This window comes from Ovis canadensis, chromosome 2 (genome assembly GCF_042477335.2).
Source record: "Ovis canadensis isolate MfBH-ARS-UI-01 breed Bighorn chromosome 2, ARS-UI_OviCan_v2, whole genome shotgun sequence".
Taxonomy (NCBI): domain Eukaryota; kingdom Metazoa; phylum Chordata; class Mammalia; order Artiodactyla; family Bovidae; genus Ovis; species Ovis canadensis.
This window is the reverse complement of record NC_091246.1, coordinates 147,713,797-147,737,991: the sequence shown is the minus strand read 5'-3', so window position 1 is coordinate 147,737,991 and position 24,195 is coordinate 147,713,797. Positions and strand designations below refer to the sequence as shown.

The window sequence follows — 24,195 nt, the reverse complement described above, 5'->3', positions numbered from 1 at the left end:
GAGGAAGCCGAGGCTAAGGGATATTAAGAGTTAGCAGGGAGAACATTAGTCTTAATGAAAGAACTGGACAGTGGATTTGGCCTTCTGAATCCAAATTGCATCTTCTGGGAAAACAACCATCTGCCTCTCTTCACACATCCCATCATGAATTCTCTGCAGAGAAGCGAAAGATCATGAAGGCTCAAAGCTATGATCTCTTTGCCACACAACTCGCCACACATCTACATATCACCCTCACCTTCTTTATCTGTTCCCTGTCCTCCTTCCTATGAACCACAGTTTCATAATCTCTAAAATGGGGGTAAATTTATCTTCTCATAAATTGAGATTAGGCTTGCAAGAGTAATACACATGAAATGCTTAAAATGTAACGTGTTCAAGGCTTACTAGCTATTCTTTTCATTGCTATTATTTTTATTATTACTCAAATCCTTAAGAATTAGGATGCTTATATCATTTTTCCCCCTCATTATCAATTCTTCACAAACCAACTCTCTTCTACCAGAATGGGTTTTACCTAGTTCAGCTCCTCATTGCCTAAACCAGGAAATGTTTTTATTGCTTATTTTCTCTAAACTCTCTGCTGCATTGAAAATGCCCACATCCTGGGCAATTATGGCTTTCAATCATCACTAGGTGCTTCTGGCAGCCACCTGGAGTTGTGCAGGTTATAATCTGCTCAAGTCACACATCTAGGGAAAGAGGTACCCAAAACAAGAGTGGTGTCATCTATTAGGATATTTTCCAGCATGTGGCAGTAACATGTTCTGATCTAACAAAATACATATAGTTTCTGACAGACGGAATAGTGTCTTGAAGAGGAGGCTTTTTTTTTTTTTTTTTTTTGATTCACACAAGGTACCACGTGGACCAGAGTAGCCCTGCTTCTGACTGTTTCTCCTCTCCTGCCTTCCCTAGATAAGCTTCCTTTGCCTGTCTCCTAAATGTCAGTGACGTTCTTTCTCAGCTGTCTGGACTTAGTCAACATACTCTGATTGGGAAATTTAATATACTTTTACTGTAATAACTATCACCTTATTGCTAGTGAGTCCTAAATCTTTCACTCTAGCACAGACTCCTCTTTTGAGAAATCTAGCTGCCCCCTGGATGTCTTCATCTGGATGTCTCATGTAAAAGTAATATTCAGCATGTCAAAAACGTAATTCACAGAGGAGGCTGCACCTACCAACCCTTCAAAACTGAAACCCAGACTTCATTTTTAAAGCAAAATAACTGTTTTCTTACCCCTATTTTAATGAAAAAGTTCAACTTCACTTTCATGTGTAAAATATGTATTGGGAGAAAGAGAAGAGCGTGTTTGTGGGATTGCCCCTGTAACTTGTATCCGGAGTAATATTGCGCCCAAATTGCGAAGGTGTGGCGTATGTTTCATCTCCCAGGATTCCTCCCGGGACACCTCACTGTAGTGGGTCCAGAAGGAAACCTGAAATTGGCCTCAGCTCTCTGGGGCACTGATTGGTTTAAAGAAGAAATTCATCCTGGTTTATTAGTTTCAGAGAACAATCCATGTTAGAGTCTCTGAGTTATGCTAGACTTTGTTTACTCATCTACCTCCTTTAGTCTACCAGTTACTAATTTTACTCATAAATATGGTTTAATATGCTCTCTTTCTACTTTCCTTTTCACTATGCTATTGTAGGTTTGTCCTGTCCCCCAAACAGTTTCCTTACAAACTCACTGTATAAGATACTATCATCTTATTCCATTGTATATTTCTCATAGAACTGACAGATACGTTTATCTAAAGTATGAATCTAATCTTGTCACCCCTATTTCATTCACTTTCAAGGATTCCTGTTACCTACAGGATGGAGCTCAACTCCAGCCCATGAATCAGCTCTGACATAACCTTTTTGAGGAAGCTCTCTCTCACCACATCTTAAAGGAATCCTCCCTCTGTGTGTCCAGAATGCCTTAATATTTCATTATTATTACACACTCCTATTTGTGTTAGAAGGGTCAATTAATGTATTTCATCTGTCACTAGACTGTAAGCATCTTGAGGACCCAAGATGCATCTTAATCATCTTTGTATTCACAGTGCCTAGAACAATGCTTGAGACATATTAAATGTTCAAATATATTTTGAATGAACAAAAGATGCTTGTGGAATGGAATGATTGGAAGAACTTCATAGAGGAGGCTGCACTGAGTTATGAGGGAAATTATATTTTTTAATACACAGAGGGAGAAGGTAAAAGTTTCCAGAAAAATGGGTCAGGAAAGGGGGATTATAAACTTTCAAGAGGATTGTTCACTCATGAAGTCTTCAAGCCATGATTAGAGTTCTCTTTTTCTCTCACATTAGCAAAATTCATCGTGAGGAGGCATCTTCTCCTATCTCTCGTATTTTGATGATTTCCGTTTCTTTCTGACCTTTTCTTTATGAAGGCATAAAACTTCCCTTTTTTAAAATTTCTTTAAAGGCAAGAAACCACTGAGTCTAGAAATGTACTTAAGCAAGCTCAGCACTTTAAATGCAGGCAAGTCTAAACATTCTCATTCACCCATACTCATCTTCCACCCACTCCCACCTCAGCAACCTTTCCACTCACATATCCATACTGAGAGGAAAAACTAATAATGTCATACGGCAGTCCACTTTCCTTTGAAATGTCTGGGAAGATGTTCTGACTGTTTTAGGTGATCTTATATAGCTCCATGGTCTCTTGGGAACTAGACAGCTAGATTGATTAAAAGTTGGCATTTTCCATTCTCATATTTAAAACACATATATTTCATCTTCTAAGACAAATTATTCAGTATGTTAAATACATAAATGTATATAAATAACAAAAAAATTTTCATTCTCTTTTAAGCTTAAATTTCTCCTACTTCCCATGGCTTTCCTGGTTTCAAGGTGTTTTAAAGCTAGAAAAGGTTGTAAACGTTATTGAGAGATTTGACTTATTTAGATATTATTTAAACCAGAGCTTTCACCAGTACTTCTGGAGCTGCCTCTCCATCATCGGCAACCTCCTCTGTACCGTCAACCTCCCCCACAGGTGCTTTCTCTACTTTCTTGCCTTCACAGAAGCATGACTCTCCCCTGAAAAACTGCCATCCCTGAATCCTCCTCCTTGTGTACTTGGAGGCATTGCTCTTTCTGGCCACTCCTTTCCCACTCTCTTGTTAAAATTCTGATCATCTGACGTTCATGATGAACCCTCTTGTCCCCTTTCATTACTGTTTTAATTAATTTCAGTCAAGTTTCCCATGTTTACCAGGGATGTTGAAACTTAACTCACAGTTATTCTCAAGCTTCCAAGCCCTCTCATCAACCTGAGAAAGCATAGCCTCTGAGTTCCTTTTCCTCCTTTTTAACAATATTCTCCTCTACTCTACTTTAGCATCCATATTCATGGTCACATCTAGATCCTAGAAACCGTATCTATTTTACTTCCTAAATCACTGAAGCAAATACCTCATTCACCTTCCTTTCCAATTTGCTTCACCAAATATTCACAGTATAAGTGTTCTTTAAATTCACCAGGATTCTAGTCTGTTGATCTTTTTTTTGTCTTCTGATCCACCCTTCCTTTACTTTCTTCCCTTTCAATTCATCTTACCTCCCATGGTTTCATTTCAATCACTTTCTTATTTCTCTTGATGGGAACCTAAATACCCTTAAACCTTTCCCTCCCACACCTTAGCCTACCCTACAGTACACATTTTATTTTGATTTTTTCCTCACATAACCTCTACCAGGTTGAAGTCGGCAACTATCCACTTTCTCATTACCTAAAGTAGAACTATGGAGAATTTTCAGACAAAGTCACTCAACAGCATCTAACAATATCCCTGTAAACTCGATATTGTCAACCTCAAATGGGCACCCAGGGCTGCATTAGGCCCGGCCATCTGTCTGCTCATCTCACTTCTCTGTATCCCACAGCAATGAAATTAAACTTCTTTCATTGTCTTCTCCAAGCTCTTCCTGCTTGCATCAGACCTCACATTCTAACAGTGAAAACAGACTATCTCAGATTGGGATGTTCTTATCTTCAAGCTACCAAGCCTACAAATTATCTATATCTGTATTTATTTCACCTTCCTTCCCCTCAGTGACAACCAGAATGCTTACGTTCTCTTATCTTTGGGTTATGTTTGATCCCATGTTTTGGGTCCCATTCTCTTCCCCCTCTCAGAAATTTTACATCATTGATATTCCTTGTCTCTGCAGCATAGCCAACCAGCTTCTCCATCTCACTTAATTCATTCAACTGACTTTTCAACACATGCACGTCTCTCTCTTTACCACAGAAATAAACAAAACACATCTCAAGCTACTGCTCTATTTCTTCCCTTCGCTTTAACACTACATTATATAAGAAATTATCTTCACCCACTATCTCTCAGTCAGTTCTTCACCCATTTCATCTGCCTCCTAGCTTTTTACTTTCACCAAAACAGTTTTACTCAACAGGTTATATCCATGTTGCTACGCTCAAAGTATGTATTTAAGTTTCTATCTAACTTTACTCCCAATAAGAATGTAATATTGTTAAACATATTCCTCCCTTCTAATTTTCTTCTAACATTCTTCTTGTCTGCTATTACTTCTCTGCCCTAATATTAAATGTCAGCATTTTTCAAGGCTCAATTCTGGATGTTTTCCTCATCACAGTTGAAGAAAGTTCATGCACAACCGCTGTTTCAATTACCACTATAAGACAGATGACTCACAGATTACTTGTTCATTAAGACCTCTCCTCTAAGCTCCAGGGCTACAAATGCAGTCCTTTTGGATATCTTGCTACCCAACTCATGGTCTATTTTTTTCTGCCAAACCAGTCTTCTTCTGGTGCTTTCACATTATTTAATTATACCACAACTCATTTAGTTATGTACACCAGAAAGAAGAAAGATGAAATTCTCTCTCTCTCAAACCTCAGACAATCCATCATTTAGCATTGTCAATTTTACATCCTAAATAGCGTTCAACTTAGTTCACTGCTCTTTATTTCCATCACCACCCTTTGTCATCACTTGCCTGGAGCACTACCATACTCTCATAATTTACCTTCTCATATAAATATTGATCTTCTTCTGGTCCAGCCTATTCTGAAGTAGCAGCTCTCAATCAAGGATGTCTTTGCTCCCCATGGGAAACTTGGCAATGTTTGAACACACCTTTAATGGTCACAGCCAGGGGGCCATGCTACTGGCATCTAGTGGGTAAAATGGAAGAAAACTTGCTAAGCATCCCACAATGCACAGAATATGCTCCTCACAATACAGAGCTACCTGGTTCAAAATGTCAGTAACCCCAACGGAAGGCCACACTAACTGTTATGACCTTAGCTCAGTTACTGAAGATTTTTAAGCAATGTGTGTATGTGTGTGTGTTTGCATATGTGTGTGTGTACATATGCACACATGACAGAATCAGGGCTACAGTGTGAAAAGCTAGAGTAGATTTTGTCAAAGTAGGATGTTTATCCTTCAAATATCAGCCAAGTTCTTCTAGGGTAAGGGTAGAGGGGAACACTGTGATTTTCCTCACTAGGCTAATTCTTCTATTTTAGACACTCAGAGTGCATGTATCTCTTCTTCCTCACCTGTACATAGTTGCATATTTATGTTGATTTATGTGGTGTACTATACTTTGTCTCCTTGACTAAACTGGAAGCTAGGAAAAATTAATCACGTTTTAAAATTTTATTTTATTTTATTTCAAATGAAATTACACTACAAATAGTTGATTGTTGGATATTAGATGTTCAGTGACTAAATCTTTTCCTATAATATATGAGAAAACTTAGTCCCAGATATATTAAGTGACCTGAACAAGATCACATAGCTAATAGGTAGTGAAGGGAAGGCTTGAATCTCAGTTTCTCATAATCAAAAGCTGTGGGTATTTTCCCCCTCTAAGCTGGTGTTCTGTGCATTTATTTAAGCCTGTGGATTTTTACTCAGAGTAAATCTTTTGTAGGAACACAGTGCATAAAACAGATTAAAGAGATTACAGCAGATCACTGATTAGAGAACTCAATTCAACCTTATCTAAAAAGTCCTTTTCTGTACAGGCCCCTTCTTACCATTTGACAGGGTGCTAAGGAAGTTGCCACACACTGATATGAATCTGACAATCAAGGCTTGGAAATGGGTCTACTTGTCCATATTTGAATTGTCTGTGGGGCCCTTTACTGCCTCAGTATATGAGGCACTCTTGATAGTTGTGAATTCAGAGTTGAAAATACCAATGTAATATATGTCAGAGTCATCACTGGCTGAAATTTGCTTAAACAATTTCACCAAATCACATTTTGTGTTTACATATGAAACAGAGAGATGATAAATTTCATATCACCTATCAGGAGACACAAGAGACAGGGGTTCAATCCCTGGGTTGGTAAGATCTCCTGGAGAAGGAAATGGCACCCCACTCCAGTGAATACTGGAGAATTGCCTGGAGAATCCCATGGACAGAGGAGCCTGATGGGCTGCAGTCCATGGGGTCACAAAGAGCTGGAAACGACTAAACAATTGAGCACATGCGCACATCAGGTTCGTGGACCATTTTCAGCATTCTGGCCATTATCAAAACAAAAATTTTCTGAACAAGAATCATGACTTTTAAAGCAATTTTATTTTTTCTTTGCTTATCTTAGTTTATTTTTGCCAATGCAAGGAGCCGGATTAAATTGCTGAAACAAGCAAACAAACATGCTGCATCCATTTCACAGCAGTCACTCCCTGTGACAGTAGAAGACACCAGATTGAACTGAGGAGCGAGTTCTGTGCTTCTCCGCTAGCTAAGGCAATCAAGCCAAGCGCCATGGCTTATCTGACATTGTATCTTGATGACTTAAAGCAAACTACTGTTATGAGCATTTGGGTTTTTGCTCATAGTTGGAAACAGAAATGTTAAAGGCAATGCCTTTTTAAAAATGGAAACTTCTTTACCATTGTTTGACTCCTGTAAATGTTTTTAGTTCCAGTTAAACAGTCACAGTAAAGAAGACAGTATGTATCATATATTGGAAGGAGGGGTACTGAAAGATGACATGGTCAATCACATACCACTATTTTCTAATTATACATATGAACTTCATGTGAAATAGTTGTGGAAACAGTGGCAGACTTTATTTTGGGGGGCTCCAAAATCACTGCAGATGGGGACTGCAGCCATGAAATTAAAAGACGCTTACTCCTTGGAAGAAAAGTTATGACCAACCTAGATAGTACATTCAAAAGCAGAGACATTACTTTGCCAACTAAGGTCCGTCTAGTCAAGGCTATGGTTTTTCCAGTGGTCATGTATGGATGTGAGAGTTGGACTGTGAAGAAGGCTGAGTGCCAAAGAATTGATGCTTTTGAACTGTAGTGTTGGAGAAGACTCTTTGGAGTCCCTTGGACTGCAAGGAGATCCAACCAGTCTGTTCTAAAGGATATCAGCCCTGGGATTTCTTTGGAAAGAATGATGCTAAAGCTGAAACTCCAGTCCTTTGGCCACCTCATGCAAAGAGTTGACTCATTGGAAAAGACTCTGATGCTGGGAGGGATTGGGGGCAGGAGGAGAAGGGGATGACAGAGGATGAGATGGCTGGATGGCATCACACACTTGACGGATGTGAGTCTGAGTGAACTCCTGGAGTTGGTGATGGACAGGGAGTCCTGGAGTGCTGTGATTCATGGGGTCGCAAAGAGTCGGATATGACTGAGTGACTGAACTGAACTGAATGGAGTGTATATATATATGTTATAAATGTAATATATGTATGTATATATACTGTGTGTGTGAAAATTAGAAAACATAAACATGCTAAGAAGTTAAGAGGTTATTTTTCTGAAAGCCTTGCCTGTCTAACCATATCATAGACACAGAAAATGTACCTACTCTAAGAAATGTTTTAGAGTTTTTATCTGTCTCTCAAACTTGACTTATTCATGCCAGTGTATTTAAAATGTAACAAAAGTAAAGAGCAGCTCATCAGTTCTTTATCTGAATGGTCATGGTTTAGAAAATACAACTCCATGTACAAAAATATAAAAGTTGTGAGTAGCTATTAAAGTTTTTTCAACATATTACTTAATTTTAAAAAGTACCCTTTGCTTCTCAAGCTGTCTTGGCTCATTTACATTTCACAATTTTTTATTCAAAATCATTAGTCTGATTGATGGGGTTTGCTTGATTGGATTGTGTTAATCTATGAAACAAGGAACAGTAGACTCCCTATATTTGAAACATCATTTACACATTTTTATTTGGGAAATTTTTATCTCTCCAATTTTGAATTACTGTCTCAAAGAAGTAATTTCATAATCTCTATGAATGGCCAAACTGTACTTACTGTATGGTAGTTGAATAGGTTTGTAATTTGGGAACTCTATAATTACTAAGATTATCACTATAGGATGAGCATGATATTAAAGAAAAACTCATTTCCTTCTGTCTTAAGCATATGACATTGATATATATAGCTATTTTTTTAAATCCCTTAAGGACATTTCTCAGGCCTTAGGAAGTTGCATCTATTAACATGTATTAGGTTATATTTTGACTCTTATTTCTACTTTCTCTCTTTTATGAGAACAAAACAAGCCACATGAAAGCAAAGCTAATTTGGAAAGTGGAACTAGTTCCAGAGAAGTAAACTAAGTGTCAGATATGTGTTTACAGTTCTTGGCTAAGTTATCAACATTTTACCCGAAGCATATTGGAAAGCATCACTCATAGAAGCCTCCTCCCTCACTCACTCCCACTTTTTAAACCCCCTAAAAACCACATCTGTTTCCCACTGATAGCTTTTAACACATATCCCTTTAATGTCTTCTAACAGGAAGTAGAAATTGAGAGAAATTTGTGTTCACCAGCATTTAAGAGTCACCTTGGGAGCCAGTCCGATGATTCTGTGAAAGATTCAGGCAAGAAAGACAAGGAAACACCTTTTGACAAGATCTCATCTGAAAGTAGTCACAGTCACACCTTTGAAGGTTAGCATAATTTTTTTATATTTCTTAGGGTTGTACATTGTATATCATGAGTGGTTAATAAGTAAAATCTTTAAAAATTTTGTTTAAAAATTGGGAAAGAACAGCTCAAGAGATACACTTCAGGGGAGAAATGGTATATTTAAATACTTCTCTCTATATATCATATTCTGGAGAAAGCAATGGCAACCCACTCCAGTACTCTTGCCTGGAGAGTCCCATGAACGGAAGAGCCTGGTGGGCTGCAGTCCATGGGGTCACTAAGAGTCGGACATGACTGAATGACTTCACTTTCACTTTTCACTTTCATGCATTGGAGAAAGAAATGGCAACCCACTCGTGTTCTTGCCTGGAGATTCCCAGGGACGGGGGAGCCTGGTGGGCTGCCATCTATGAGGTTGCACAGAGTCGGACATGACTGAAGCAACTTAGCAGCAGCAGCAGCGTATATCATATTTACTTTGAGTTTTAAAAATAAAATATCTTTTAATTGATTATAAGCCAGTACAATACGTGTTTTCAGTATTAGGCTTTTGGAGCCACGCATTTTACCGTCACTTGACTTTTCCTTTTCTAAAGGGAAAAACATATTTGTCTCCCTGTCTGTGGGAAATAAAAGAATAAAATATAAGTAATTGTCAATGGCCAAAAAAAGAGTGCAAAGCCTTCAGCATCTCTTTTTCAGACAATTAAACTAAATGTGCTTAATGAATTCAGAATAAAAAGTGACATGAGCGTGTCATAATTTAAGGGAAAACCTCATAAATTTGATCAATGTTCTGCATATGTCATTAAAAAGTTAATAGCTCATATGTTAGAAATTACAGTATCAGTATAATTTCAACTACAACAGAACTGCAAAATATAAATAATTTATTGTAAAATACAGATATAATTTATCATTTCTGATTAGTCATATTCTGGGTTTTTCTATTTTAGCCAAGCAATGCATATTATAGTATTTGTGATGTTTGTTAATAATCACAATTAGTACAACTTTTAGGATACTTTTGATATATATATTTATATACAGCCAAACATCAAGATGCCAGTCGAAAGTAATGTGAAATAGTCTTTGGAATATGATAGACAAGTCACAATTTGGGAAAGCAAATGGTGCTCTACTTTAAAACTTTGCTGTTCAAAGTGTCTTCTGTGAATCAGACCAGGAGCATCCCTTGGAGGCATATTACAAATGCAGAACCTTGGGCTCCTCATCAGTCTTACTGAATTAGAATCTGTATGTTAACAAGATCCTCAAATGATTCGTGTGCACATTAAAGTTTGATAAGCTATAATCTATGACAGTACAAACTGAACCTCAGAATAATTTACATATGATTGAGCCCATTCTGTTTCCAATTGATTTAAGTATGTAATTTGGAGTGGGAGATGATGTGGGAAGAATAAAAGAGAGCTTTCTTTCTGTTTTTGGTGGGGGTGAGGGCTAGTTTTCTAATGAGGGCCAGGCATGGATTTCAAAATATCTTCAAACTGGGATCTCAATCCCTATTTTTCATTTTCAATTCATTTTGGTATGCCCAGTAGATATCCTAATATGATTAGTATTAGTCTTGAAGAATTTACTCCATATATTTCTGGCCTTGTGATTAAACTTTGTGTGCACTTGGCTGAATGCTAAGAATTAGATTAGCAGAGGCAAAAAAAAAAAAAAGGGAAGCTTTAGTGAATGATTTATGTCTGATGATGCTGGCCTGTGGAGATCTTAGCACAGAGAGGCTGGCAAACTAATCAAAGTTACATGAGATAAACAGCTCCTCTCATCTCACCTTACTTCTTCTCTCTTCTGTTTTCTTTCATTTCCATGCAAAGCTTTTCAAAAGCCTCTTAACTTTACAAGCTTAGAAAAGGTAGTCTGAAGGGTATTATTTATTATCAAGGTATGACTTAAATTTTAGAGTGACCACAGATTTAAATTTCTAGGTATATTGAACATCTCAAACAACTAAACTAAAACAACAACAAAGCCAGAGTGGAGAGATTGCACTAAAGATGAACATAGCAACTAACTGAATTTTTATTTTATATGTACCTTGCACGAGACCTGATCCCTCTGCATCACTACTTTCTAAGAGAAGCTTCTTTCATTATAGGATCCTTTTAATTCTTCCATGGTACCCCCAATTTTTCTCTCTGATGGAATAATCAATCATGAGCCCCTGTAATACTTAGAGTTAACTTATAATCTTGACAAAGCCAACACAATCAAAGAGTATATTCATATTGTTGTTCTGCTGCACAGAGATAGAATTTATTCCAAGAATGTAAACACAAGTGTATGAATAATTGTAATAACTGAAAGATATCAGAGTTTATACAATTATATGAGTGACTGTAATGGCCTCACATATTAGTTAAACCTCTTAAGTAGCCTCAAGCATTTCATACTTGAAGGTAACATTTACGTATAGCTCTTTTATAGACAGTAACGTTTTAAAAATAAACTAACAATAGATTATTAACATGTAGTTACCTAATGGCCTGCATTGTTTGAATTTAGTAAAATCGATGTAAATTGATAGTCCCATCTCGGAACTCAGGAATGGAGATGCCGAATGGATTAGCCCTGTCCCTTATCCAAACTGCAGGTCATAGGGAGCAGCACAGAAGGGCACTGGGGTTTCCCCAGGCTCCTTTCCATGTCTGATGATCCATCCCGGCTTGTGTTTAATTGCCCTCTCCACCTCTTCTTAGGTTTGCAAGGTTTCCTCACTGGTGTACTAGAGCCGAATAACATGTAGTGCTGTGCGTGCATGTGAGTGCGTTATGTTCACATTTTCTGTGGAATGCACTCTAGTAGTTAGTTGTTCCAATGCTTCTAGGAAGACTTGGCTCATTTGAAATTAAATGTCAAGCATGACGAATCCATAATTTGACAAATTTGGATGATATGATAGGTGTGAGAAAAGACAAATTCATATAAATGGTTTTTGACTGAAATGTTGTAGTGCTATTAAAAATCTGATTTATGGAATTTCCTTCAGAAATTTAAAAACCACTAAGTTGGAAAGTAAATAATGAGGGTCTTAGATACTGATTTACATGGTTTGATCTACTTCAGTTTGATCCACATGTACATAGTATACAATATCTACTTTTTCTGCTGAAAATTTCTGGACCAAGAGATGCTTCAAATATCACAGGTGATTGGGTAATGTTCATAAATTTTAAGTTAATTGGGATTTTTTTATATGACAGTTGCCTACTTTTCACTTTTATTCTGCAAACCATTATTTTAATATTGATTTTTTAAATTGTCAACAGGTAAAATGCTAACAGATAAAATAACATTCAAAGTTACTCTTTCAAGGCTTTTGTGATAAACCTTAAGATAGTACCTGGTATATTGCTTGTTTTATTCTGCCGAATTAAAGGTAAATTCACTTTTATTCTCATAACAGCCATTCATCTTCCCTGATAGAGTTCTGGGTTCTCTTTGTTCGAATCTTCCACTACTCTATAAGTGGTGGGATCCTTTCAGTTATTAATGTTTCCACAATATTGATATATGTGCACTGCTTATACTTGTGTGTGATTATTATTCACATGCCTCATTTGTTCTTTAAAATTAGATGGTTTGATGTTTTTCATTAATTTATTATAGTTGTAGGCTAATTACTTTACAATATTGTGGTGGTTTTTGCCATCTGTTGACATGAAGCAGCAACAGGCATACATACGTCACCCCCCATCCTGAACCCCCTGCCCCCTCGCTCCCCACCCCATCCCTCTGGGTTGTCCCAGCACACCAGCTTTGAGTGCCTTGTTTCATGCATCAAACTTGGACTGGTGATCTACTTCACATATGGTGGTATACATGTTCCAATGCTATTCTCTCAAATCATCCCACCCTCGCCTTCTCCCACAGAGTCCAAAACTCTGTTCTATACATCTACGTCTCTTTAGCTGTTTTACAGATAGGGTCATTGCTGCCATCTTTCTAAATTCTGTATATATGCGTTAATATACTGTATTGGTGTTTTTCTTTCTCACTTACTTCACTGTGTATAATAGGCTGTAGTTTCATCCACTTCGTTAGAACTGATTCAAATGTGTTCTTTGTTATAGCTGAGTAATATTCCATTGTGTATATGAAACACAACTTTCTTATCCACTTATCTGCCGATGGACATCTAGGTTGCTTCCATGTCCTAACTATTGTAAACAGTGCTGCAATGAACATTCGGGTACACATGTCTCTTATAAAAGTGTTCCACATGTGTACACTTCAGTGTGGTAACACCAGTAGCAAATAACCACTAATGACAATTAAGTACTTCCAAAGTACCTGCTGAGATGGAGCAATTTGTGAATTTTACTGAATTTTAATTAATTTGAATGCAAATAGTTACCATTTTGGACATTATAGTTTTAGTAGAGGTCATTTCCTCAAGAAACTCATCATCCACCTTTCTCATAGGAAGGGATCCAGATGATAGTTAATTTTAACTTACCCTTTCTCTGCAAATTTATCCTTCTAAAAATATGGGTGGGTAAGTATAAAGAAAGTCTATCTCAGCAAAATAAACAAGTAAGTAACAATAACCCACATAATAAAAAGATTGTCTACAAGGTTTAGTAATCTCTTCTGTGCAGTATTTCCTAGTGACAAAATTAAGAGAAACATAGTTTCACCTGTGTCCCCTTCTCAACGCACTATAAAACAATGGTACTATTATAGGAAGAGACATTTCTACTGTGAGGGTATGTGATTTTCCTACAATATCTTTTCTAGAGCTTAACTGTCTTAGGAATATGAATCCACTCAGGTCAGGAAGCAAACCATTCTCTAAATACCTAAGGTCAAAAAAGTTAAATGAAATACAGTAACAGGATGCCTTAAAATTAACAGAACCATTCCTTTAATTTAAAAAAAAGGGGGCTTCATTTGGAAGCTCATAAATAAATTAGACACAGAGCAGTTCCAGCGACAGCCGTCAGCACCATTTGTTCTGCTGTGACTGATGTGCTCTCTCTAATGGAACTCAAAGTACAGGCTTTTAGACCCAGTCTCTGGGCACACCATGGTGAACCCAAGACTCTCAACCCCAGCTTCTACTCCCAGATCTGCTTCCTTACCTGCTTGTACCTTTTTTCATGCCCCCAGGTAATCTCCTATAGAATAGCCATGTTATTTTAATTCACACAGGAGACATGTCATCAGTAAAAATATTGTCAGTGAATCACCATTTAAAATAATCTCACAGTGACGTCCTTTACAAAGTGAAGATTCCTTTTGTCATATCAAAAGGATTTGCTCTGTTTGATCTCTTTACTCAGTTTGAGGTTGCTCTTTTTCTTTCTTAAAGTGGGTTTCACCTGCAGTTTTTCAATGACTCCCATACGTTCCTTTTAGTCCCTTTTATAGTCAGTGAGTCAAAACAAAGTCCAGAGTTAAATCATGGACTCTGTTGGAAGGGGCAGCTGGGGGTTTGCTATTCTGAGGAAACTGTAGTGAAGGATCTATTCATGAGGTCTTTCACATGCTAGCTATAAATCAGCACCTTGGAATGCTGGAAAATTTCCATTGGTTAATAATCAAAATCCCAGGAAATCATTTTGAGCTGGGACATGGTCATACTTAATTTTAAAACATGATGCCATCAAAGAAAGAGAACAACAAATATAAATATCCCACTTGAGAACCATTCATTCATCTTGTGTATTGGAAGAACTAAATATTATTTTTTAAATATTCTGATTATAGAATCAGAAATGTATATCTATTCCTAGAGAATATTTTTGATGCATTGTTTTCATTTGTCCATTCACTCATTCATCAAATGTTTTTGATTCTTTTTTTGAGACAGGTACTAGTCTACATGCTTGGGAACATCCATGAATAAAATAGACTAAGATGAGGGAAAAGAAAAACAAGAATCTCCCTTCGTGCAGCTTGTATTCTAACAGGGAGAAACATACAATGCACAATAAAAATAGTTAAGTAAATTATATATCAGAAGGCAATGAGTACTATAGAAGATATAGATTAGGATAAATTGGATAGGGACCTGTGAAGGTTTGCAGTTTTAATTAGGATAGTCAGGATGAGCCACAACAAAAAGATGACATTTAAGCAAACACTCAAATAAAAGATTTTTTCTCTTTCTTCATCCCTAGGAGTATACAAAGTTATAGTTTTTAATGTGTTTAAAACAGATATAGTCAGGAAGGTTTGAAGCAGAATCCTCCTTGAGAGATGACAGGCCCCATGATCTGAATTGACTATAGTGTTGGTATTTATGCAGTTACTTGAAGCAAAGGTAACGTGGCAGTAAAATCCTTATGGGGTTTCACAGGTGGAGCTAGTGGTAAAGAATCCGCCTGCCAATGCAAGAGATGCAAAAGACATGGGTTTGATCCCTGGGTCAGGAAGATCCGTGGAGAAGGGAAAGGCAACCTACTCTAGTATTCTTGCCTGGAAAATTCCATGGACAGAGGAGCCTGGCAGGCTACAGTCCATGGGACCATTGAGTCAGACATTACTGAGCAACTAAGCACACAGAGAACCCTTATACCTTACCAATGTCACCATGCAAAGTGTGTGACTATTCCGCCCTTTGCTCCTCAGTACACATGTTATACGTTTGGCATATCTATTGCTCACTTTTGGTCTCCAGAAGACAGGCTAAGATATGACGCAAATGATTCAGGCAGAATCACAGGACCGGCTAAAGACTTGGAGCTCACACGTGGGACCTGAACCAAGAAGTGGTTATTCTAGGGAAAGGGACATGAGAATTGTGTTACCTAATAGGTTTGAAATTAGAATGTCAGTACAAAGGTGAAACACAAGAACCCCGCATCTTAACCTGAGTTCATGTTCTCTCCAGGTTGGCACAGCTCATGTAGCTGTCAGTGTTTCAAAATAAAGGCAACGTTAGAGGTTCATGAATGTGGTGGGACCACACTGGACAAGTTTCAAGACAGGTGTTGAAGATGCAATCATAGTTTGGTTTAAGCACAAAGCTAGTCACAAAGGATTAATGCATGACTAAGAAAACACATTACTTTGAGGCAGTGATTTTTGAGGGAAAAGAAAGAGAGAACAAAGAAAGGAGGAGAGAGAGAAAGTGACAGAAACAGAAGTAGGAATAGAGGGGGAAAGGCAGGAAAAGGCATCAGGGAAAAGCAGTTCTAAAACAGTTTTTGAGAAATATCTAGAATCCAGTTACTAAATAACTGGCGTCAAAGACAAACACAGAGGGAGAGCAATCGCAACATCCATAAATTCAGCAAATGTTTACTGCACTGTGAGCCTGCTTCTGTATTTGGTATCGGGGAGTAGGGTATATGAAGACATATTCTGTCCCTGAGCCACTTTTAAGAAAGGAAGCACATCCACAAAAAAATTGTCTTTAAAGGATGAATAGTTGTATAGTAGAAGGGCATACAGAAAGTCATTTGTCCCTGGACCCAAGATGCTTTGCAGAAGTGCTGATTTTCTTTTTTTTTTTTCTTTTTGAAGTCTTTTTGTGGAGGGGAATGGTGCTGACTATGAAATATGATTGGGATTTGTAAAGAATATTTTTTTTTCAAAGATGTTTGAAAGGGAGGAATATGAGAAAGGGGGAAAATTCCAGGTAGATCAATTGAAAGTAAGGAATTTGGGGGGAATAGGAAAGCTTCCATATATTTTATACTTAGCAGTTCATGTCAATGAATGTCTTTATACCCAATGAGGTGGTGCCTGAGTAGGATCTCAATTCCAAAATGAAACAATTTAGGTTGAGGTTAATATGACTCAGTTGCCAGGTTAAGAAAGCTGGTTTGAATGAAAAAGGAAGGCAATTTTTATGCATTCAGGGTTGATTAAAATGTTGATTGACATGTTTTAACAAAATTTATAAAAGTGAAGGAGTGGAGTATTTACCTATTTTTTTACCACAATAAAAAACAAACATTCTAAGGACAATCCTAAACTCTAGACATCCTAGATATGAGGAGTGGGGAAAAAAGCTGCCAAGTACATTAGCTAATTAGCAGTTCTTTAAAAATTCAGTTTTCAAAGTATATGTTTTTTATGTATTTGTATTTTCAGATTTTGAGCCAAATATTTTTATTACAAATGTGTATTTTTTCCACACAATCTAATATAAGAAATATCTCACGTATTTGAAATCAAAATTAATTAGAAGCATTTTGTTTCTTTCTAAGATAATATCTTATTATTTCTGCTTAATACAGCTTTGCATTCTCCTTAAAATATTTAGTGTCCGTGGTGAATTAGAAGAATAATAACTTATCAATAAGGAATATGAAAACAAGTAATAATAGCACATGAATATGAAGTTATATTTACAAAGAGTTACATGTTTCTATATTTGGCTTTTTTTGCACATCTATAAATATGAGGATTGAGCTAAAATAATGTTCTATGAATAAATATTGCATGTCATAGTTATGATTCTTTATTTACAACTTCCAAAGTGATGAAATACTATATGGGGCCTCAATTAGAAGAGTACACAAAGTCCCCGCCAGAGGGTCTCAGGAATTCTTGAAGAACAACACATAACTTTGTATTGCCTAATATAAAAGACCAGTTGTTCAGTTTTTTGAAGATCACCTATTTAAAAAAAATAATCAGTTCTTGCCAAACACAATAGGAAGCATCCTGTTTAATAGTTTACTAGGTCTAATATTTCAGTGTGTAACATTCTAGGTAGTTCCAGATTTATTAGGGGATGTGTAATCATTCTCTAGTGACTTGTTAAGACCATTGCCTTTCAAAAACATCAGGGAAGAATTTTATACACCACCTCCAAACCTATTTTATATCATCATGTAACAATACTTTTGACTCATGGCTGAAGTATCTTCACTCTCTATCCCTAGTGATGATGAAGTGCTCTGTGGGAAGATGATGTCAGAGCATGAAGCCCATTACTTTTAGTTATATTATGGATAGGTAACTATTAAGGAACTTTAATATCAATTTTGAATGGATCCAGGTTAGTAAACAGCTGGTAGGACAAAATATAAATCCTTTCTGGCGGAATGTATGTAGTTGACTAAGGCCTCAATAAAATCCAGGGTTAGAGTTCCAATGAACGTGAGCTCACAATCAAAAATCACAGTATAGGCAAGAAACAACACTATGTAAGAGTCAACATGTATAACAAAACAGAATTATACATACACAAACATCAGATGTGAATTAGAGGTTTTAGAAAGGGAGCTCTGTATAAAATTATATTAATATAAGTATATATTTATGACTTGAGAGGGGAAAATAAACAGAAAATGTATGAGACCCAATGTCATAAAAATATGTAAACTTCCGTTGACTGAAAAAATTGCACAGCCTAAAAGGTGAGCATTATGTTTTAGTTGGGGCATTATTGAAGACTTATCCAGAATACACAATACTAAGCCCAGAATATAGCCTCTTGGATATCTCTGAGAGTCTGTTCTAAAGACGTAAGGGAAGAGCCAGGACATTGGAATTTTTGCAAAACAAACAAACAAACAAACAAAAAGAGTTGAACATGAAAAGATTACTGCTAATTAAAGTAAGAGCAAGCATCCTAAGTTAATGAACTTAGCACTTTTCTCTGTATGAGAAGATGCGAGTCTAGGTTTTGTTTTTTTTTTTGGGGGGGGGGTCATGTTGCTGGGCCTGTGGGATCTTAGTTCCCCAACCAAGAATCAAACCTGTACCCTTGCTTTGGAAGTGCAGAGTCTTAACCACTGGACCATTAGGGAAGTCTTTTTTTTTTTTAATCTGGGCTTAATGAAATTATTCCTTTGATATGCTTCTTAACTAAGTAGGGCCAGTGTCCTGTTTTTCTTCATCCTGAATCCCCCTAGGGTGTACCGTCATCGAGGGTGGCCTCAGTGGCGGATAGCTTGATAGCCCCAATGTCCTTTGGTTACTGATATGGCAGGTGACATATTTTGTCTATGGTTCTGAAAACAATATATTAACTAAATAAGAGAACAGAAAAATAACAAATATTATAGCACATATAACCAACAAAACATGAATATCCAGGATATATGGGCAGCATCTATCAAAGAGACAACCAAATTTAAAACTGGGCGAAGTATCAGTTTCCATTTCAGTTCAGTCACTCAGATGTGCTCCAGCTTTTTGCGATCCCATGGACTGCAGCATACCAGGCCTTCCTGTCCATCACCAACTCCCAGAGTTTACCCAAACTCAGTCTACTGAGTCGATGATGCCATCCAACCATCTCATCCTCTGTCATCCTCTTCTTCTCCTGCCTTCAATCTTTCCCAGCATCAGGGTCTTTCCAAATAAGTCAGATCTTCGCATCAGATGGCCAAAGTTTTGGAGTTTCAGCTTTAGCATCAGTCCTTCCAATGAACACCCAAGACTGATCTCCTTTAGGATGGACTGGTTGGATCTCCTTGCAATCCAAGGGACTATCAAGGGCCTTCTCCAACACCACAGTTCAAAAGTATCAATTCTTTGGCACTCAGCTTTTTTTATAGTCCAACTCTCACATCCATACTTGACTACTGCAGAAACCATAGCCTTGACTAGATGGATCTTTGCTGGCAAAGTAATGTTTCTGCTTTTTAATATGCTATCTAGATTGGTCATAACTTTCCTTCCAAGGAGTAAGCGTAGGAACCAAAATAAAGCTACAATTTATAATAATCATATAAAAATGTGAACAACACTAGTAATTATTGATAAAATTGACATAAGAATTAGGCATAATATTTTCCATCAGATGATCAGAATGTAAAAACTTTCTGTGACAAACTTCCACTTGTGAAAAAGTGAAAGTTAATTGCACAGTTGTGTCCAACTCTTTGCAATTCCACGCACTGCAGCCTGTCCTGCTCCTCTGTCCATGGAATTTTCAAGGCAAGAGTACTGGAATGGATTGCTGCTTTCTTGTCCAAGGGATCTTCCCCAACAGGGATCCAACCCAGGTCTCCTGCATTGTAGGCAGATTCTTTATCAGCTGAGCCACAAGGGAAGCCCCTCATTTGTAGGATGCATTAGGTAATGAAAGTGCGTTAGCTACTCAGTCATGTCCAGCTCTTTGTGGCCATGGACTGTAGCCAGGCTCCTCTATTCATGGGATTCTCCAGGCAAGAATACTGGAGTGGGTTGCCATTTCCTTCTCCAGGGGATCTTCCTGACCCAGGAAATGAACTTGGATCTCCTGCTTTGCAGGCAGATCCTTTACTGTCTGAGCCACCAGAGAAGCTATATAAAGAAATAGACCCTCTCATATGTTGTGGTGGTGAAAAAGAAAAAAAAAAGTATGATCACTTGGAGAGACAGTTTAACAATGTTAATCAAATTCAAGATTTCAATCTAAAAATTCATACCAACTTTTATCTATTTTTCTAAAAGAAACACTAGAAGTAAGTACAATAATCAGTGATGGAGGATATATATTGAAGAAATGATTTTACTAGAGAAAAATTTTTGATTAAGATACTAAAATCTATAATATTATTGAATTTTTTAATTTTGTTCAAATATTGTTAAAATCTTTATAGTATTGTATCATAAGCTTCTCATAAAAAAATTCAGACTTAAGCCAAAGAAAGTGGGGGAAACCACTGGTCCAGCCAGGTATGACTTAAACAAAATCCCCTATGAATATACAGTGGAGGTGATGAATAGATTCAAGAGATTAGATCTAGTAAACAGAGTGCCTGAAGAACTATGGACAGATGTCCATAATATTGTATGCTAAGTCACAGCTAAGTCACATCAGTCATGTCCAACTCTGTGTGACCCCAAGGACTGAAGCCCACCAGGCTCCTCTGTCCCTGGAATTCTCCAGGCAAGAACACTGGAGTGGGTTGCCATTTCCTTCTCCAGTGCATGAAAGTGAAAAGTGAAAGTGAAGTCGCTCAGTCATGTCCGACTCTTAGCGGCCCCATGGACTGCAGCCTACCAGGCTCCTCCATCCATGGGATTTCCCAGGCAAGAGCACTGGAGTGGGGTGCCATTGCCTTCTCTGATAATATTGTATAGGAGGCAGCAAACAAAACCACCCAAAGGAAATGAGAAGCAAGAAGGCAAAGGGGTTGTCTGAGGAGGCTTTACAAATAGCTGAAGTGAAGTGAAAGGCAAGGGAGAAAGCAAAATATACACCCAAATAAATATAGAATTACAGAGAATACCAAGGAGAGATAAGAAGGCCTTCTTCAATGAACAATGCAAAAAAAAAAAAAAAAAAAAAAAAGGGAGGAAAACAACAGAAGGGGAAAGACTAGAGATCTCTTTCAGAAAATTGGAAATACCAAAGATGGAACATTGGAAATATCAAAGATGGAACATTGGAAATACCAAAGATGGGCATAATAAAGGACAGAAATGGTAAAGACCTAAGAGATACAGAAGAGGTCAAGAAGAGATAGAAAGAATACACAGAAGAACTGTACAAAAAAGGATCTTAATAGCCTGGATAACCACAATGGTGTGGTCACTTACCCAGAACCAGACCTTCTGGAGTATGAAGTCTACTAGGTCTTAGGAAGCATTGCTGTCAGTAAAGCTAGTGGAGGTGATGGAATTCCAGCAGAGCTATTTAAAACCCTCAAAGTGCTGCACTCAATAGGTCAGCAAATGTGGAAAACCCAGCAGTGGCCACAGGACTGAAAAAGGTCAATCCTCATCCCAATTCCCAAGAAGAGCAGTACTAAAGAATGTTCAAACCACCGGACAATTGCACTCATCTCCCATGCTAGTAAGGTCAGGCTCAAAATCCTGCATGCTAGGCTTCAGCATCATGTGAACCAAGAATTTGCAGATGTCCATGCTGGGTTTAGAAAAGGCAGAGGAATCAGAGATCAACCAGAAAAACATCTACCTCTGTTTCATTGACTACGCTAAAGCCTTTGACTGTGTAGATCATAACAAGCTGTGGAAAACTCTTAAAGAGACAGGAATACCAGACCATCTTAACTGTCTCCTCAGAAACCTGTATACTGGTCAAGAAGCAACAGTTAGAACCTTGTATGGAATAACCAACTGGTTCAGGACTGAGAAAGGAGAATAACAAGGCTGTTTACTGTCACCCTGTTTATTTAACTTATATATACATCATGAAAAATGCTGGGCCGGATGAGCTATAAGCTGAAATCAAGATTGCCAGGAGAAATATCAAGAACCTCAGAAATGCAGATGATACCATTCTAAGGGCAGAAAGAGAAGAGGAACTAAAGAACCTCTTGATGAGGATAAAGGAGGAGAGTGAAAAGGTCAGCTTTAAACTAAATATTAAAAAAACTGAGATCATGATATCTGGTCCCATCACTTCATGACAAATAGAAGTGGGAAAGGTGAAAGCAGTGACAGATTTCCGAAAAGGGCTCTAAAATCACTGTGGATGTTGACTGCATTCATGAAATTAGAAGACAATTACTTCTTGGCAGGAAAGCTATGACAAACGTATATAGTATGTTAAAAAGCAAAGACGCAACTTTGTGGACAAAGTTCTGTGTAATCAGGACTATGGTCTTTCCAGTAGTCATGTACAGTTGTGAGAGCTGGACCATAAAGAAGGCAAAGCACCAAAGAATTGATACTTTCAAACTGTGGTGCCGGAGAAAACTCTTGAGAGTTCCTTGGACTGCAAGGAGATTAAACCAGTCCATCCTAAAGGAGATCAGTCCTGAATGTTCACTGGAAGGACTGATGCTGAAGCTCCAGTACTTTGGCCACATCTTGCAAAGAGTCAGCTCATTGGAAAAGACCCAGACTGGGCAAGATTGAGGGCAGGGGGAGAAGGGGGTGACAGAGGATGAGATGGTCAGAAGACATCACTGATGCAATGGACATGAACTTGGGCGAACTCCAGAAGATGGTGGAGGACAGGGAGGCCTGGTGTACTGCAGTCCATGGGGTCTCAAAGAGTCAACACAGCAGGATGACTGAGCAACAATGACACTTGTTGATCCCAAGGATACGTATCACATTGTTATGTATATCCCTTATATCCCTTGAGGAGTAACCAGAACCCTGCTGCATCACTGCCCTGTTTCTTGCCAGTCTTTCCTTTGTTTCCTCGGTCTTCTAATTAGTAACTGTTTGAATCTGTCCTTTAGAACTCTGGGAATGTCTAGAAGGTTGAAACCTTTTCTTACAAAAAAAGAAACAGTGACATGGAAATCTTTTGTATCTGGGAGGGCCCCATAGGGTCCTGCTTGCTTTCATCACTGTTGAGTGGCACGTCTATATGCTGAAGAGTTGTAAAAAGCTGAGGGGCCATGGCAGCAGGCCCACCCCCCAAAGTGTTACAACCTCCCCCGCCCCCAGCAGCAGCAAAAAGAATTGTAAAAAGCTATAAAGAGTTAGGTTTAAGTTTTATAATAGCAATATAAATGAAAAACTATTATATTAAAATGTGGCTGTTAACTGGCCTTTTGTTATTTGATTCCATATTTTGTAAAAGACTACTGTTATTTCAATTTCTACTTTGGTGGAAGTTTTTTTAGAGATTTGCAAGTTTAACAAATATGAGTGAATAAAGTATTTTAGGAGAGGTTAATGTCAAATCCTGTAACTTTAAATAAAATCTTTTTTTAGGACACAACTCAGTCTATGACAGAGCATTGTGTGAAGTACAAGGTCTAGATTCTTTTACAGGTTTAAAGAGTGAATTCAGTGTTCATCATTTATCACCAAGCAATCTGGATTGGGTCCCAGTGGCTATGGGATGTTGTTTGCATTTCAACTTGCTCTTAGTAAACAACTCAGTTATCTTAAGTGATATTGGAAATTGTTAATGGCATAGAGAAGGTTCTCATTAAATATAAACCAATGGGCTAAATTTCTATTGAGACTAGGCCATAACATAGGATAAGAAGTGATAGGAAATGGATTCTGGGGCAGAAGAAAGGTTAACAAAAGAAGACAGATCATGAATAAAACCGATTGTCTAAGAAGCATAGGCATCTACATTTTGAGGAAGGATGTTAATACCAATTATATGTCAGACACAGGCACTGACAATGCAAGGATGTATAAACATCCTCTCTCAACTCTGGTCTTAAAATTTGAGTTTCTCAAATCACCCTGCTAGCATGATTATTGGGAGAAGGCAGTGGCATCCCACTCCAGTACTCTTGCCTGGAAAATCCGATGGACAGAGGAGCCTGGTGGGCTGCAGTCCATGGGGTCGCTAAGAGTAGGGCATGACTGAGCAACTTCCCTTTCACTTTTCACTTTCATGCATTGAAGAAGGAAATGGCAACCCACTGCAGTGTTCT

The 24,195-nt window shown here is 37.8% G+C and overlaps 1 protein-coding gene across 2 annotated transcripts in view; it reads left to right on the top strand.

The window, feature by feature from the left end:
• Nucleotides 1-24,195, top strand: part of XIRP2 (xin actin binding repeat containing 2) — a 356,418-nt gene that overhangs the window by 234,421 nt on the left and 97,802 nt on the right. For both annotated transcript variants that reach the window (XM_069577332.1, XM_069577329.1), the window contains exon 3: nucleotides 8,811-8,964. In XM_069577332.1, the coding sequence (XP_069433433.1) occupies nucleotides 8,811-8,964 (154 nt within the window). The remainder of the gene's footprint in view (nucleotides 1-8,810; nucleotides 8,965-24,195) is intronic.